Raw genomic sequence first — 14,172 nt, forward strand, 5'->3', positions numbered from 1 at the left:
AGATCCTGCCAAGCACCTGCTCTTCAACCTGGGGTGTTCGAATATACCTTTCACGGCCCCTATCAGTGATGCGAAGCTGAAAGCATCCTGTCTTTCAAAAGCGCTGATAAATAGCCACAAATGTATACTTTCTTGGACATCGTCGGTATGGATAAGATTCTCGATAAAGACACTGAGGTGCTGTTTCCATTTGCTCGTTCATGCATGAAATAGATGTCTCTCATCTTGCCGTTTGAATACAGAAGATACATGGTCTTTGTAATACTAAACTCTACGAACACACGAACTCTCTCATATACACTTCATTACGAACTACTCCAATGATCATAATGATTTATCAACACCAACTGACGTGCACTATAACTCGGATAAGATACGATTCCGGACCTATGTTCATATAAACTTATTTCTTTTTCAGAATTAATATAACACGCTCGTTAAGTATAAACAAGACATTTCAGAAATGATATATCAAGAGAAAATAATATATACATATAATATATAAATTATAACTTCCAATTAATGTATGAGAACAAATAGATAATAGCAAAATTTCGATATGACGCTTTCGATAAATATTAGGTCAGCTATTACGAATTCAAGGACCATCGGGGTTGGTCCCTTTCCCTCTAGAACAAATAGAAACGAAATTAGAGAGATAGAAACAACAGTAATAATAGCACGTGACCGTCTTAACGTAACGTGCCTTCAGGGGCCTTTAACATTCCACTATCACATTGACACGCCCCTGTATAGGCGAGAATTTAAAGGGCAACCGAAAGGACCAGTGTGTATGTGCGCACGTGCGTTTTTTTTTTTTTCTTTTTTTTTTTTTCTTTACTCGACATTCCTAATACTCCTACTCCTCGTGCTTTGACCGATCGAAAGCGGGAATGACACGTACTCATTTAGTTAATTATCCAATGGATATATCTATCCTTCTATTTTAAAGTAGCAACGAATCATACACTTTCTACAAAATGTTCCAATCGTTTTCAGATTGCTGATATATTTGACAGAAGAAAAAATGTTAGAAAATTAATGAAAGAAAAGATCGATAACTCGATCCACTTTATCATTTTTCGTTAATTCTTTTTTAACCTCTGTATAATGCAATCTAGCTTCGAAATTGAACGTTCATATATACGTCTTATTTTATTTTCTTTCTTTTTTCTTTTCTTTTTTTTTTTTTCTCTTTTTTCGGCCACAAACTTAATCGTCATTACTATATTAAAAACTGTTATACTTGATATAACTTTTATGTTACGTAATTAATATACATAATTTTCGTTTGGATGTGAAAGAAAATTAAATTACGGAGGATCGATATTTCTTTTTTTTTCTTTTTTACTTTTTGTTATTACTTCTTATAAAATATCTACTGTTTGTAGAGGTAACATTGATCGATTCACGAGAGAGGGAATTTAGAGGTATACGCAAGAGTGACATTGTCTTATTCAATAAAGAAAGAAAGAAAGAAAAAAGAAGCTAACAAGTATGCTTGTATATGTTATGTACAATTATTTACATTTTATATACAATTTACAACTTTCTACGTTAGAGATCGTAGTACAGAACACGTTTCATGAGTAAGTATACGGAACGCTTCGCAAGAGAACATTAATGTTCGTGAATTTTCATAATCAAATATTTTCTCTTCATGCGCGTCATTGTGCCAAGGTCGCAGAAGAAGAATATTTTGTCGATCGGGAAATTTTAGTTTCTTTTTTTCTTGCTCAAAAAAAAAAAAGAAAAAAAAGAAAAAAGGAAAAAGAAAAGAAAAACAAACCAAACGCAAGAAAATTATAAATACTACGTATGTGCGAAAATATAAAAACGAATGAATCACCCAGCTCTTACAAAGTTTAATAAAGTTAACCTCTTATAATTCAATCGTTCTTTTTTTTTTTTGTCAAAGAAAAAATGTTCTAACGTGAAAAACTTTAAGTATAACTTATATTGGTATAACTATCCTATATTTTAATAATACCCTACTATATTAAGTAATTGATGCAAATATTGGAATAATAATTATTAGATCATTTTTTATCGATAGTAATATACAAATTTTTTAACCGATAAGCTACCTGTTAAAATACATTTCCACGCCCAAAAGATATCGAATACGGTTTCAACATGATGGATGTCCGGCTCACGCAATGCATCAGATGCCAATCTTTCGTGAATTTTTTTTCTATTCGAGGTCACGTGAAAGTCATAGTATCATAGATCATTAGATTTGTCTTGACGTTTACGTCACATTATAAGGAACAGATGTTAATATGAAAAAAAAAAAGAAAAGAAAATGACGATGACCTTGATATGGCATTCAAAATGATCTTCGAGGGATATTTTTTTATCATCGCCAGATGCACGCCCTGAAACCATATAACCTCCTTTTAGTCATTTTTCTTTCTTTTATAAGCGGTGGAAATAATTTAGATGTACAACTTAATTGAGACATTCTATATACTTATATATGAGTACTTTAATATAAATTATATATATGTATATATATATATATATGTGTGTGTGTGTGTACTTATTAAACATTAATTTTCGATATATGAACGAACCGTAATGTTTTTGTAACGCAATAATAAAATAAAAAGAAAAAAAAAAGAAAAAAAAATATAATACAAATATATGAATGCGTGACTTCGAAGTTATATGACGCTATAGAAGTTTAATGTAAAAATAAAATCGAGAAGCTATTTTTACTTGTTTGCTGTAGAAAAAAAAAAGAAAAAGAAAAAGAAAAAGAAAAGACAAAAAGAAGAAACAGGAAGTATTAAAATTTATTCGATCAAATTATCTCTCCTTTTTCTTTTCACCCGATCGCAGCTATAAAATTAAGTTAAATTTATTCGCTTATCGTAAAAAAAAAAAAAAAGAAAGAAAAGAAAAAAAAAAGAGAAAAGAAAAAAAAAGAAAAAGGAAAAGAAAAAAAAAGGAAAAGAAAAAAGAACTATTTGATCGTCGTGGGTGTTCGTCTCGACCTACTACATGAAAGTAAAAAAATGTTGGAGTTTATTGGATCGTTATCCACCCAGCAGCCTTCTCTTCGATTTTCTGGTTTTTTTTCTTTTTTCTTTTTTTTTTTTTTGTGCTATTACTATCTATCGCGTCATGTATGTTGAATATCTATTAAAGATCGAGTATCTAATCGTGACGCTCCATTTTCCACGAGGAGAGGCGATGTAAAAGAGATCCTTACTGGTTAATATTATTATAACCGCCAGCAATTACCCGTTTCTATCGGTACCAGCTAGAAAACGAGATACCACTATGCGAACTACGACGTTTGCCCGTTCCACAAATTGTTAACTAATTGTTATCTTTTCATGCTCCCTTACGCGAACACCGCTAAACTCTCGCGGCGCGTATTTAATAGAAGGTTTCGCGCAAACGTTCACTTTCTCATGTCTATTTCTCTCTCTCTCTCTCTCTCTCTCTCTCTCTCTCTCTCTCTCTCTCTCTCTCTCTCTTTCTCAAGTCTATTTCTCTCTCTGTCTTTCTCATGTCTATTTCTCTCTCTCTCTCTCTCTCTTCCTCTCTCTCTGTCTCTCTTTCTATTTTTCTCATTCTCTCTCGATCTTGATTTGCCCCATTCGATCTCTATGTAATTTTCACTAAGTTGTAAAAATTTCACGATAAATATAACAGATGAAATCAATAATATACCGAGTATATCATAATTAATATCACGAACACTTATTTCATATTATCTAACAATTTCTTAATCATAATCTCATAGATTCGTTAAAAAAGAATATACTATGTATTATATCGTCCTTTACAAAAATTCGAATCTTAAAATTATTAAGAAGAGAAGAGGAAGTGTTGGAAAAAAAAAAAAAAGAAAAAAATTGGTTAAAATAGGAAATTTATATCGTAGATAATGAAAAGATCGACGAATTAAAATTATGAAAGAACGAATCTGTTGTGAAAATAGTATCATGACGCGTACGATCTTCTAAGAAACTTCAGCGCGACATTAAAATTCTACGCGTTGAATATTCCATGCGTACTACTACTACGCACGACCGTTTATAGCAGCCTGTTTGCTAGAATCGGATAAAATATTATTTCCCGAGTTCTTTCGAAGAGAAAAGATTCCGTTCAAACTGGGAAAAAAAAAAAAAAGAACTATTCTTTCGCAATATTCATCTCTAGCTGACGTCTAAATATTATCAGTTTTTCCACGTCGAATTCCTATCCTTTTTATCGCGAGAAATTAATTTACAAGTTATCTCAATGTATGTTTTTCTTTTTCTTTTTCTTCTTTTTTTTTTCCTTTAAAGAACATAATTCAATTTATCGTCGCTCGCAAAATCATGTTTTGCCAGTCTGAGCATCCCCATGAGAGATTCTTGTCAGGGGCGTTTGCTATCTTGCAAGAAAAGTGTCCACCTTAGTAATAAAGATGAAAAAAAAAAGGGAAGACAAAAATTAAATGAGAAAAAAATATAGACGAATTCCAGGAAGCATTCTAATGTAAATTTTACTAAACAAAAAATTATATAGACTGTCTGATATTTATATTATTAACAATAACAGATGATTTCAATTTTTTTTTAAATATAAAATGGTTTTTTCACGATTATGATTCAACCATAATATAAATAATATATAAAATGTTTATATTTTACATAGGAATATCATATGTTGTTAGAAACAAAAAAAAACAAATTTCAAAACAATTCATTTGATAAAATCATAATCATGAGAAGATCATTCTATGCTAAAAAATTATTAACAGTATTTGTTATATGAGCCGTTCACTTATCAAATCGATTAACTCGATAAAACAAGAAGCGGAGGAATGTGATGAAATAATATAAATTGCTTTTTAAAAATGTCTTTAAAATATGAATTCAAATAAACATTGTAGAATGTATAAAGGCCTTGGTGCTACGCTTGAATTGCATTATTGCAACGATTTACATTAGAGTACGGAATCAATTAGATTGACCTCTGAAACAAATTATTTTTTATTCGATGGCCAAACAAATTTTGTTATTTAATGGTATTAAATAATGAAAATTAGAGAAATTTATTATGAATATAAAAAGTGAGGACTCTATCAAGTGTTTTGACAGATACATTTTTAAAAATTCAAAAAGTAGAGTTAATCAATTTTGCTTTTGAAATCTCATATATATGTTATGTTATATTATATACAGGAAAGAGAGAGAGAGAAGAGAGATTTATAAGTATTTCAAAGTATATAATGAATAATATAAAACGAAATTCTATATTTTTTCATTATTATAATAAATATATATCATATAATCATATATGATAATAGTGATACAAAATGATAATAATGAAAAAATATAAAATTTCATAAATCGTTGATAACAATTAGTCAAAAGTTAAATTTTGTCCTGCCACCCTAACCGGGTGGTAAAAAATTTTTCGCGTGGGAGAAAAAATTAAAAGAAGAAATAGAAGGCAACATTTTCGGGCGTGGCGTTTTGCCCGCGCGAAAATTTGCAGAGATATCTTTTTTCGGCGTGCGTGTGGGTAGACGAAAAGAGTACACGTGGCCTCCTCCTCCTCCTCCTCCTCCTTCTTTCTTTATACTTATGTACACACGTACGATCAGAAGAAGAGCGATCGCATGGTCATGCCTAAGAGAAACGACTTCTACACGAAGATTCTGCTCTGATTTCGAAAGAACACGTGATTTATGCACGCGAATAAACTCGTGCTTTACGTGCGCCTGCTATCAGACGAGCTACCGCAACATCATCATTAGAAAAATAATCTTGTCAAAAGTTAAACGTTTAAAAAAATATATTTGAAAAATGATATTTAAAAAAATATATATACATATTTTTTTTTTTTTTAAATATCAACTCAAAATATGTATCTCTGAAAGATGATTCAAAAAAGTAGTAAAGTAAATTTTTTTTTAATGACTTTCTCTAATTACAAATTTGATATATTACAATTCACACGCGCACGCACGTACGCACACACGCACACATATATATATATTTGATATAATTTATATTACATCAATATCGAAAAGTTAATCGAATTTTTCAATCGTTCTTAATTAAATGATTTTTTATAATCGTCTGTGCTGTTGTATTTCGACAAAAGAGAAAAAAAAAAAATTAACAAAATCAATCAAATTTTCATGACTTTCTATCTACGATAGACGAACGAACTTTGATTATCTAAATTATACGTATAATGTATCTCCCAAGTTTACCCAGTTGATTAAGTGCGAATTTGATTTTGATAACGCACGTATAAATTTCTAAATACGTTACCAACTTTACCAAATCATTCATTACGATAGTTTCCCAATAACGTCTATCTTACATGTCCCTCGTGTTATATATCGACAGTTCGATAAACGACAAGTTGAAGGAAAATAAAAGAACTCGAGGACAATGTGGTGGAGAGGAGCTAGAAGCCTTTCAAATGTCTCCAGTGAAAGTGATACCGTGCGTGGAAAAATTAAAGTATTATATTGCACAAATACCCAACGATCGAGAAAAATTTATACACTATCGATGTGTGAGAATTTCATCCGTAATCTTTTTCGTCGTTTTGAAAGTGAACCAAATCCGATACGAGATACTCGTAGTATCATGTGAACGAAAAAAAAAAAGAAATAAAAAAAAAGAAAAAAGAAAAGAAAAGGAATTAACCTCTTCAAGAACACAGCCACGTACTATATTTATACGTTTAGTCTTTTTTTTTTTTCTTTCTTTCTAAATGTGTCAACGCATTTTGTTCGTATGTGTCTGTGTGTATATATATATATATATATATCTCAAACTTTACAAATACTATTTCTTTCTTTTTTTATTTAGAATGAAGCAATATATATATATATATATATATATATATATATATATATATAATTATAAACATTAAATTAGATCCGTTTTTTCAACTACAAAAAAAAAAAGAAAGAAAGAAAAAGAAAGAAGAAATATCGTTCCAGAAAAAATTAATAAATGTTTTCTAGAATTTGTAATAGATATATACTTGAAGATATTCTAAAAAATATTATTTGTTATCCAGAATTAATATAAATAATACAGATGAAATCACACGCAAGGAAATATCTGAAGATATCGAAGAAAGAAAAAAAAAAAAGAAGAGAAAAAAATTGAAGATCATCAGGCACTCCCACGCGTGGCCTTGGTCTCTCTCTCTCTCTCTCTCTCTCTCTCTCTCTCTCTCTCTCTATCTATCTATCTTTCTCGACGTTTTCGTCTCGATCGAAATACAAACGATTTGGACGTTTTAGCGAAGGCGAATGCTGACAAAGGCGAGTCAAAAGAGAAGGGAAAATGAGAGACGAACGACCGGCCAAGTTCACGGCTAAATTCCACTCTGTTTTCAACTTATTCGCGTCCTTTCATGTCAGAATTTTCAAAGACGGCTTAAACGGCATTAAACATTCTCTGCGCGTATGAGGTCTCGTGACGTTACGAAAACCGAGAAGCAACTACTTGCTCGAAATTCTTCACTGTTAGTGTACGTGTACCATGAGAAATATCTTTGTTCGACTAGAATTGACAGAAAAAAAAATATCATTTTAATTCTTAAATGTCGTTAACTTTAATACAATTTTAATCCTTATTTTATAATGACAACATATTACGGTTTAATGTAATTTAATGTAACAATGTAATATTTTATTAAATTTCTTTGAAAAATTTTTTATCAAATTTCTAAAAACAATAATCAAATTTTTATTATTATTTCTATTTGATTATTTACTAAATAGTTAATATTTATAATATATTTTTCTTCAAAATTCATTTAATAATAAAAGAAAATGCATGATATATTAAAAAAGATTAGAAAATTGAATTAGCTTCTTATCAAAAAAATATTATAAAACGTTTGCCAATCAATTCCGAACAATTTTTTGTGAATGTTAAGTAAGAAATGTTTCTAAAGGAAAATAAATAAAAAAAGATGCAATTGGCAGGACTATTGCCAATTGGAATAAGAGCGAATAATAAATTAATTCAAACTCTTTAAAACGAAATGGTAAGAAAAATTCAAAAATTAATCACGTTAATTATATAATTATTAATCTTTTTCTTTTACAATATTTCATTCGAATGAGATATTTTCGTTCATTCGATATTTAAATCATCTCTTCTAATTCGATCGATGTATAATAATATATATTTATTATGATAAATTAATTATTGATCTAAGTATGTCGATCTATTATCGAGATGAGAAAAATACTAGATAATATATATATATATATATAGATATTTATAAATATTATATTTAAATTAACTTTACGTCATCATAGAAACGTTAATATAACTATAGAAATAATTTTTACGAGGATTTTTAATAAACTTTGCATTAAAAGACGTTTAAGGAAGTAAAAAATCAATTGTACGTTTAATCCAAGTAATCATTTATTCCACGAGAAGCATCTTTTGACCGAACTTCTAATTACGAACGAGCCATTTCCGCATGGCTGTGCCTAAACACACAAGCAAATAAAGGAAAGCGGTACGCTTGAGTATCCTCAAAAGATGGGTACAAAAGAAAAGGAAAGGAAAGGAAAGGAAAGGAATCTCTAATATTGTATTAGTTCAAGATTAGAAAGTAACGTTTCGAAGAATTTAAAACAAAAAAAAAATAATGAATTTTGTTAAAAACAAGCTCGAACAAAAACGATTTAAATATATGCAAATGAAAAAAAAAAATTGTTAATTTGTTGGTTGATGAGCCTAGCAACGATCAAAAATATTATATTGGTTGTCTTGACAACGTTACAGAATTAAGATATATGCGCAATCTCATGAAAAAAGCTATAATTATTTGGTAAAATCTCGATAAATTAAAATGTGACCTGAATGTTACACGAGCCCATAGAGGATTAAAACAAAAATCAACATTATGATTAATTAACTACAGACTACCTAAAAAATAATAATTAATAAAAAGAAATAAAAATGAATATTCGTACCAATGTATTTCAAATGTATAGTTTCACGGTAAAAATTCTATGACTAATTTCATAGTAAAATTTCAGATCTCGTCAGCAATATTGTCGCCTGACGATAACAAAAATAAAACAAAAAAGAAGGGGAAAAAAAAAGAAAAATACAAAAATAAAAGGAACGGTAAACGAAGAAAAAACACAAGGGTATCGTATATTGTATCTCACAAAACGTGGACGTCATACACAATAAGAAAAAAAATCAACGCGTGTATATAAACACACAAGCCAAGCTCTTATTACATTATATGCACATGTACGCGAGCACGCACGTATACACGTGTATTTTGGTCATTGATTATTCCTTACTTCACGAGGAGAATATTGTCCTTGCTAATCGAAGTTACACAGTAACTGTTTCATCGTAACGTAAAACTGCGTTGAAAGAGTATAACGAAAGAAAACAAAAAGAAATGAGAAGAAAGGGACAATATCTAAGATACGAAGCACGTAAAATTAAAGAACAAGAACGACATAACCTTTTCACGTTGTTCATTTACTTACATTGTCGAAAAACAAAATGTCCGATCACTCACCTGCATACTATCCGCCGATATTATTTCCCCGCAGAATCTTCGTGCCAATTCAATCCCAAGTCTTGATTTTCCTGAACCAGTTGAACCCAAAATCACTAATATCGGAATTCGCGACATTTTCATTTCACTGTTCTCGTATATCTTTCTATTTCGTTTACTGCGCATGCGCTTTCTCGATCTGAGCATTCCACACAGTTCCACTCGTTCCGTTTATTCGAGACACGATGGTACACGATCCGAGCGCGCTTCTTTTCAAATTCATTTCTAGCGTATACATGCTTCCTTTTTAATTCAACGATCGTTAAAAGTCTTATAATAGATCAATCTGACAGCTTTTATTCATCTTTCAATTAAATAAATGTAAAATTGATAAAAGAAAATTTTTTAATAATAAAACTTGAAATGTAATTTATTTTTAATTAACAAACCATTATACGAACCTTTTAATCTATATATGTATGTGTAATTTATAAATTATAATAAAACCATTAAAAAGAATTCTCTTTTAGTTTTTTTTGTCGTTTTATCGGCTGTCTTAATTTTTCTTCTCAAAAATATTTTTTATCGAACTAAACAAAATACAAGATGGGCTATAAGTCAGTTGACAAAAATTTTTTTTTTCATATTATATACAAAGGTCACTTCCTCGAATCTGAATTCGTTCTTATGAAACTCGTCTTTTCGTTATCGTAAAAATCGTTGTAAACGTCTGTCAGATCTTGCGATTTTATCAATAATGATCGATGAAGATCTAGACTCGTTCTAATATGACACTTTAAATAAACGTATATCGCGAGGTAGATGATTCGTTACAAAAATAAACCAGACTCGACGCATCCTCGTACCACGTCATCGATGATACTGCTTGCAACCTATCTTTCTATGTATATGTCTATGCTTCTATCTATCTCTGTCTCTATCTTTATCTCGTATTACTTGAATTCGTTCGAAACGATTGCACCATCGACGACATAAGTTTCGTCTGATTCACGAAAATGACGACTAATGATATTCATTTTCTCGTATATGTAACGTCTTTATTTCTAGTACATGCGGATAATTGACCTTAAAGATCAGTTGCACGCATTTACTTAAAATGTCATCGAGAGTTCATTTATTATCGATACTTTATTGTATATATGCCACTTATATAGCTACTTACACATGCGTATTCATGATATCTATATAAAAAATAAAATGAACACGCATTTACGACTTTATCTTTATTTAGTTATTACAAAATATTACTCAACATAATCTCGTTAATAAAAATGTACAAATCGCAGTCTGAAATATTTAATATTTCAATGATATTTTATTTATTTTTTCTACTTCGATGATAAATACCAGCAAATGAATTATACGAATTTGAATTACAACTTACGATTATCATCGAATTGTGCTCATCATTAATGTGATTAATGTGATGAACGTTAACGACTTTATCAGTCTGAAAAAGCTTTAGACATAAAGTCAAATGAATTTTTATGGGTTTGTTAACGAATACAACAAATTAAACTAGACTTTTTGGCAAGGCATCAAAACGTTTGCAACGTATTTATAAATCGATTTACGTTCGTTCGAGAGATAAATGATCGATTTCCAATTTTACCAATTTCTCTCGCGAACGATATGTCGTAATTTAATTATAGGGTGCCCTGAATGAATCGGTCACTGTCGCGCGTACAAAAATACGTTTATAGGATACATATATATATATATATATATATATATATATATATATGTATCTCGAAAGGGAGGGTACGTGATCGAAATAATTGTGAATTCGTTCCGCCATAAACGGAATCGTCGGTCAAATGCTTTATGCAAGACATTTTAATTATCATCGCACTTTTAGTCACGCGAACCAAATATCAATTATCCTCCTACTAACAAAGTATTCGCCATTTAATATTTTACCAATCGAAACGTCGTCGTATACAATAGTTCGTTCGGTTGAAATAACTTTCAGAAAAGTTCTTTCTGTAGAAGTCATACTTTTTGAAAAGTTTTGACGCGAACGAAGACAAACTCGGCATATTTCCGATGTATAAAACAATAACGGAATGATAACGAACTCGTTATGTTAGCAAAAATTTCTTTCACGTTTCTCTCATTTTTTTCCTCAAACGATCAATCGTGACTCTAATGAGTTTTCTACAATGTGAACGGAGAAGTTACAACGGTGAAGTAATAATTGGTCGAATTTTTCGAATTGACTTGAATTAATTACGCTATTAAAAGAATGATCCAGGTAAGATTGAGAATAATACAATAAAGTTATGTAATATAAAAATGCACGACATATATATATATATATATATATATATATATATATATATAGGGTGTTTAAAAAAGCATTCAATATTTCTATAGTACAAAGAACACATTATATTGAGTAAAAAAGTCTTAATAAACATAAGATGAAAAGTCAATCATTTCTGAAATATAAACATTTTTATATACTATTATTATGATTGACTTACTATTGACTTTTCGATTTACAGAAGGTGTTCTACATATCCTACTTCTACATTTCCATTCACACTTGGCCTCTTTTTCTGACACAGTTGCAATATCTTTTCAAAAATTCCACATTTTTGTCGGATGATTTCAAAAGTATTGCATAATTCTTTTAAATTATTTATCAGCGAAGAATACACTTTGCTTTTCAAATACTCTCATAGAAAGGAATCCAAAGGATTGAAATCAGGAGATTAAGGGGGCCATGTAACTGGTCCACCACCTTTCCAATTCACCTTTGACTGAAATGAATCTGATTCGCAAAGACGTTGGTGAAACAGTGCATGAGAGGGAATTCTTTGATATAAATCACGAAATATTATTATATAGGAAACTTTTCCATATAAACTACGTTTTCTAAAAAAAAACTGCGTTGCAATTAAAAACAGTTGCTGATGACTAATTGCTGATGTAATTTTGAATATTGAATGAGGACATTCGTGTTTATATCTTAGAAACGATTGACCTTTCGATCTATCTTTACTAAGACTTTTTTTACTCAGTATAGTGTAATCTATGTACCGTATAAATATTTAATGTTTTTTTTTGAACACCTTGTATATATATTAATTATAATATAAAAATAATATATAAGTGATATAAAGTCTTACAATGTCATGTGATATGGTATGTCATTAAAAGTCAGGGTTAAAGAAATCCGTGAATGGCACAAGTTTTTACCGCCAAAAACATTTTGATTAGTGAACGATGAGATAAGAAGAACCGACGCAACCGCAACTGCCACGTAACGGACTGATTATTCTATCAGTCAATGCCCTCGTACTTTCGAAATCTCATTGGCGTATCTCCGATCTATCGAATTATCTCTTACCGGAGTCGATGAAGGCTATCTATTCAGCATCTTTCACAACTTTTCTTAGATAAGATAGATCCTTTCCTTTATCGTTATTCAGGTCAGTAATCGAAGCGTGAAACGATTTTGCTATTCGTTTCTATCCTTCTATCCTTTGACTTTCTAATGATGATAAAAAAGTTTCTTCATAATAATGTTAAAATTTATTCTTAATAACAATAATAATAATAATAGTAATAGTAATACTATTAATAATAATAATAATAATAATAATAATAATAATAATAATAATAATAATAATAATAATAATATTAATAATAAGATGACATGAGAAAACTTTAACAACAATTAACATGGTTATTCATGAATATAAACGCTAATATACGTTCTACGAAAATTATTTCGTAGAACGCATAAAATAATTTGGCAGACATACACAAGATGCAAATTAGAAAACGTTTGTAATAGATCGTAAGACGATGAACGATCAAGACAGACGTCGTACGCTAAATTTACGCGTAACAAAGGTTGCGTCGTTGGTCGATCCCATCGAAGAGATGTACGTAAGTACTCGCGGGATGTGTGATACCCGTTAATTTTATTAGCAATGACGAAACAACAACGACGGCCTAGCCCTCTGCTTTCCATAATTCTCACATTTAATCGCCTAATCGCGGCACGGAGCTGGACGAAGCAACGCCGAGAAATTTCTACGAGGACACGTGAAGTAGTTAAATAAAAAATTAAGATAAAATAAAATAAAATAAAATAAAAAAGAGAAAAAAGAAAGAATTATAAAAATTCATCAAACATTCAAGGGTAATAAACTTTGTCGTTCAATCATTTAATACCCGTCCCCCTTTTAATTATTTTATCTTCCTTCTTTTTTTTTTTTCTTTTTTGATACGCCATCCTACTCATTGTACAAACTGCCATTAAATTTCCCTCGTTGGTCAGAGACACTTCAATACTACGCTCGTTGCATCCACAGCACAGAGTTATATCCGTCTTTACGACGTGAAATTAATTCAACCGCCGAAATAAAGACTGGTTGGGTCGTTGATCTTACTGTAAAACGTCATAACTAAATATCTCTATAAATGAGTACTTACCTACGCTCATATACTCCTACGTATATGCTTTATACTTATTACGAAGCAAGAACAAGGGTGAATTATAGTAGAACTCGATCGATTTCAATGAATGAAATTAAATGACAAATAAATGAAGGTTATTATTGATCGAAGATTTATATATAGAAATGTATTGTTTAACTTCTGCATGATAAT

The 14,172-nt window shown here is 30.1% G+C and overlaps 1 protein-coding gene across 3 annotated transcripts in view; it reads right to left on the reverse strand.

Annotated features, from left to right (window-relative positions):
- Positions 1-10,376, reverse strand: part of LOC118444849 (tRNA dimethylallyltransferase) — a 103,801-nt gene extending 93,425 nt beyond the window's left edge. Inside the window, exons 1-2 of one of the 3 annotated variants that reach the window (XM_085656483.1) lie at positions 9,987-10,376; positions 9,547-9,828 (exon numbers count right to left, since the gene is read on the reverse strand). In XM_085656483.1, the coding sequence (XP_085512609.1) occupies positions 9,547-9,732 (186 nt within the window). In that variant the 5' untranslated portion in view covers positions 9,733-9,828; positions 9,987-10,376. Of the gene's footprint in view, positions 1-9,546; positions 9,894-9,986 lie in introns of those variants that run through there. The other 2 variants (XM_085656485.1, XM_085656488.1) reach the window with 2 other exon arrangements.
- Positions 10,377-14,172: the final 3,796 nt, after the last annotated feature.

The sequence above is a fragment of the Vespa mandarinia genome, chromosome 1, assembly GCF_050613455.1.
Source record: "Vespa mandarinia isolate Hongniang chromosome 1, ASM5061345v1, whole genome shotgun sequence".
NCBI classification, from domain to species: Eukaryota; Metazoa; Arthropoda; class Insecta; order Hymenoptera; family Vespidae; genus Vespa; species Vespa mandarinia.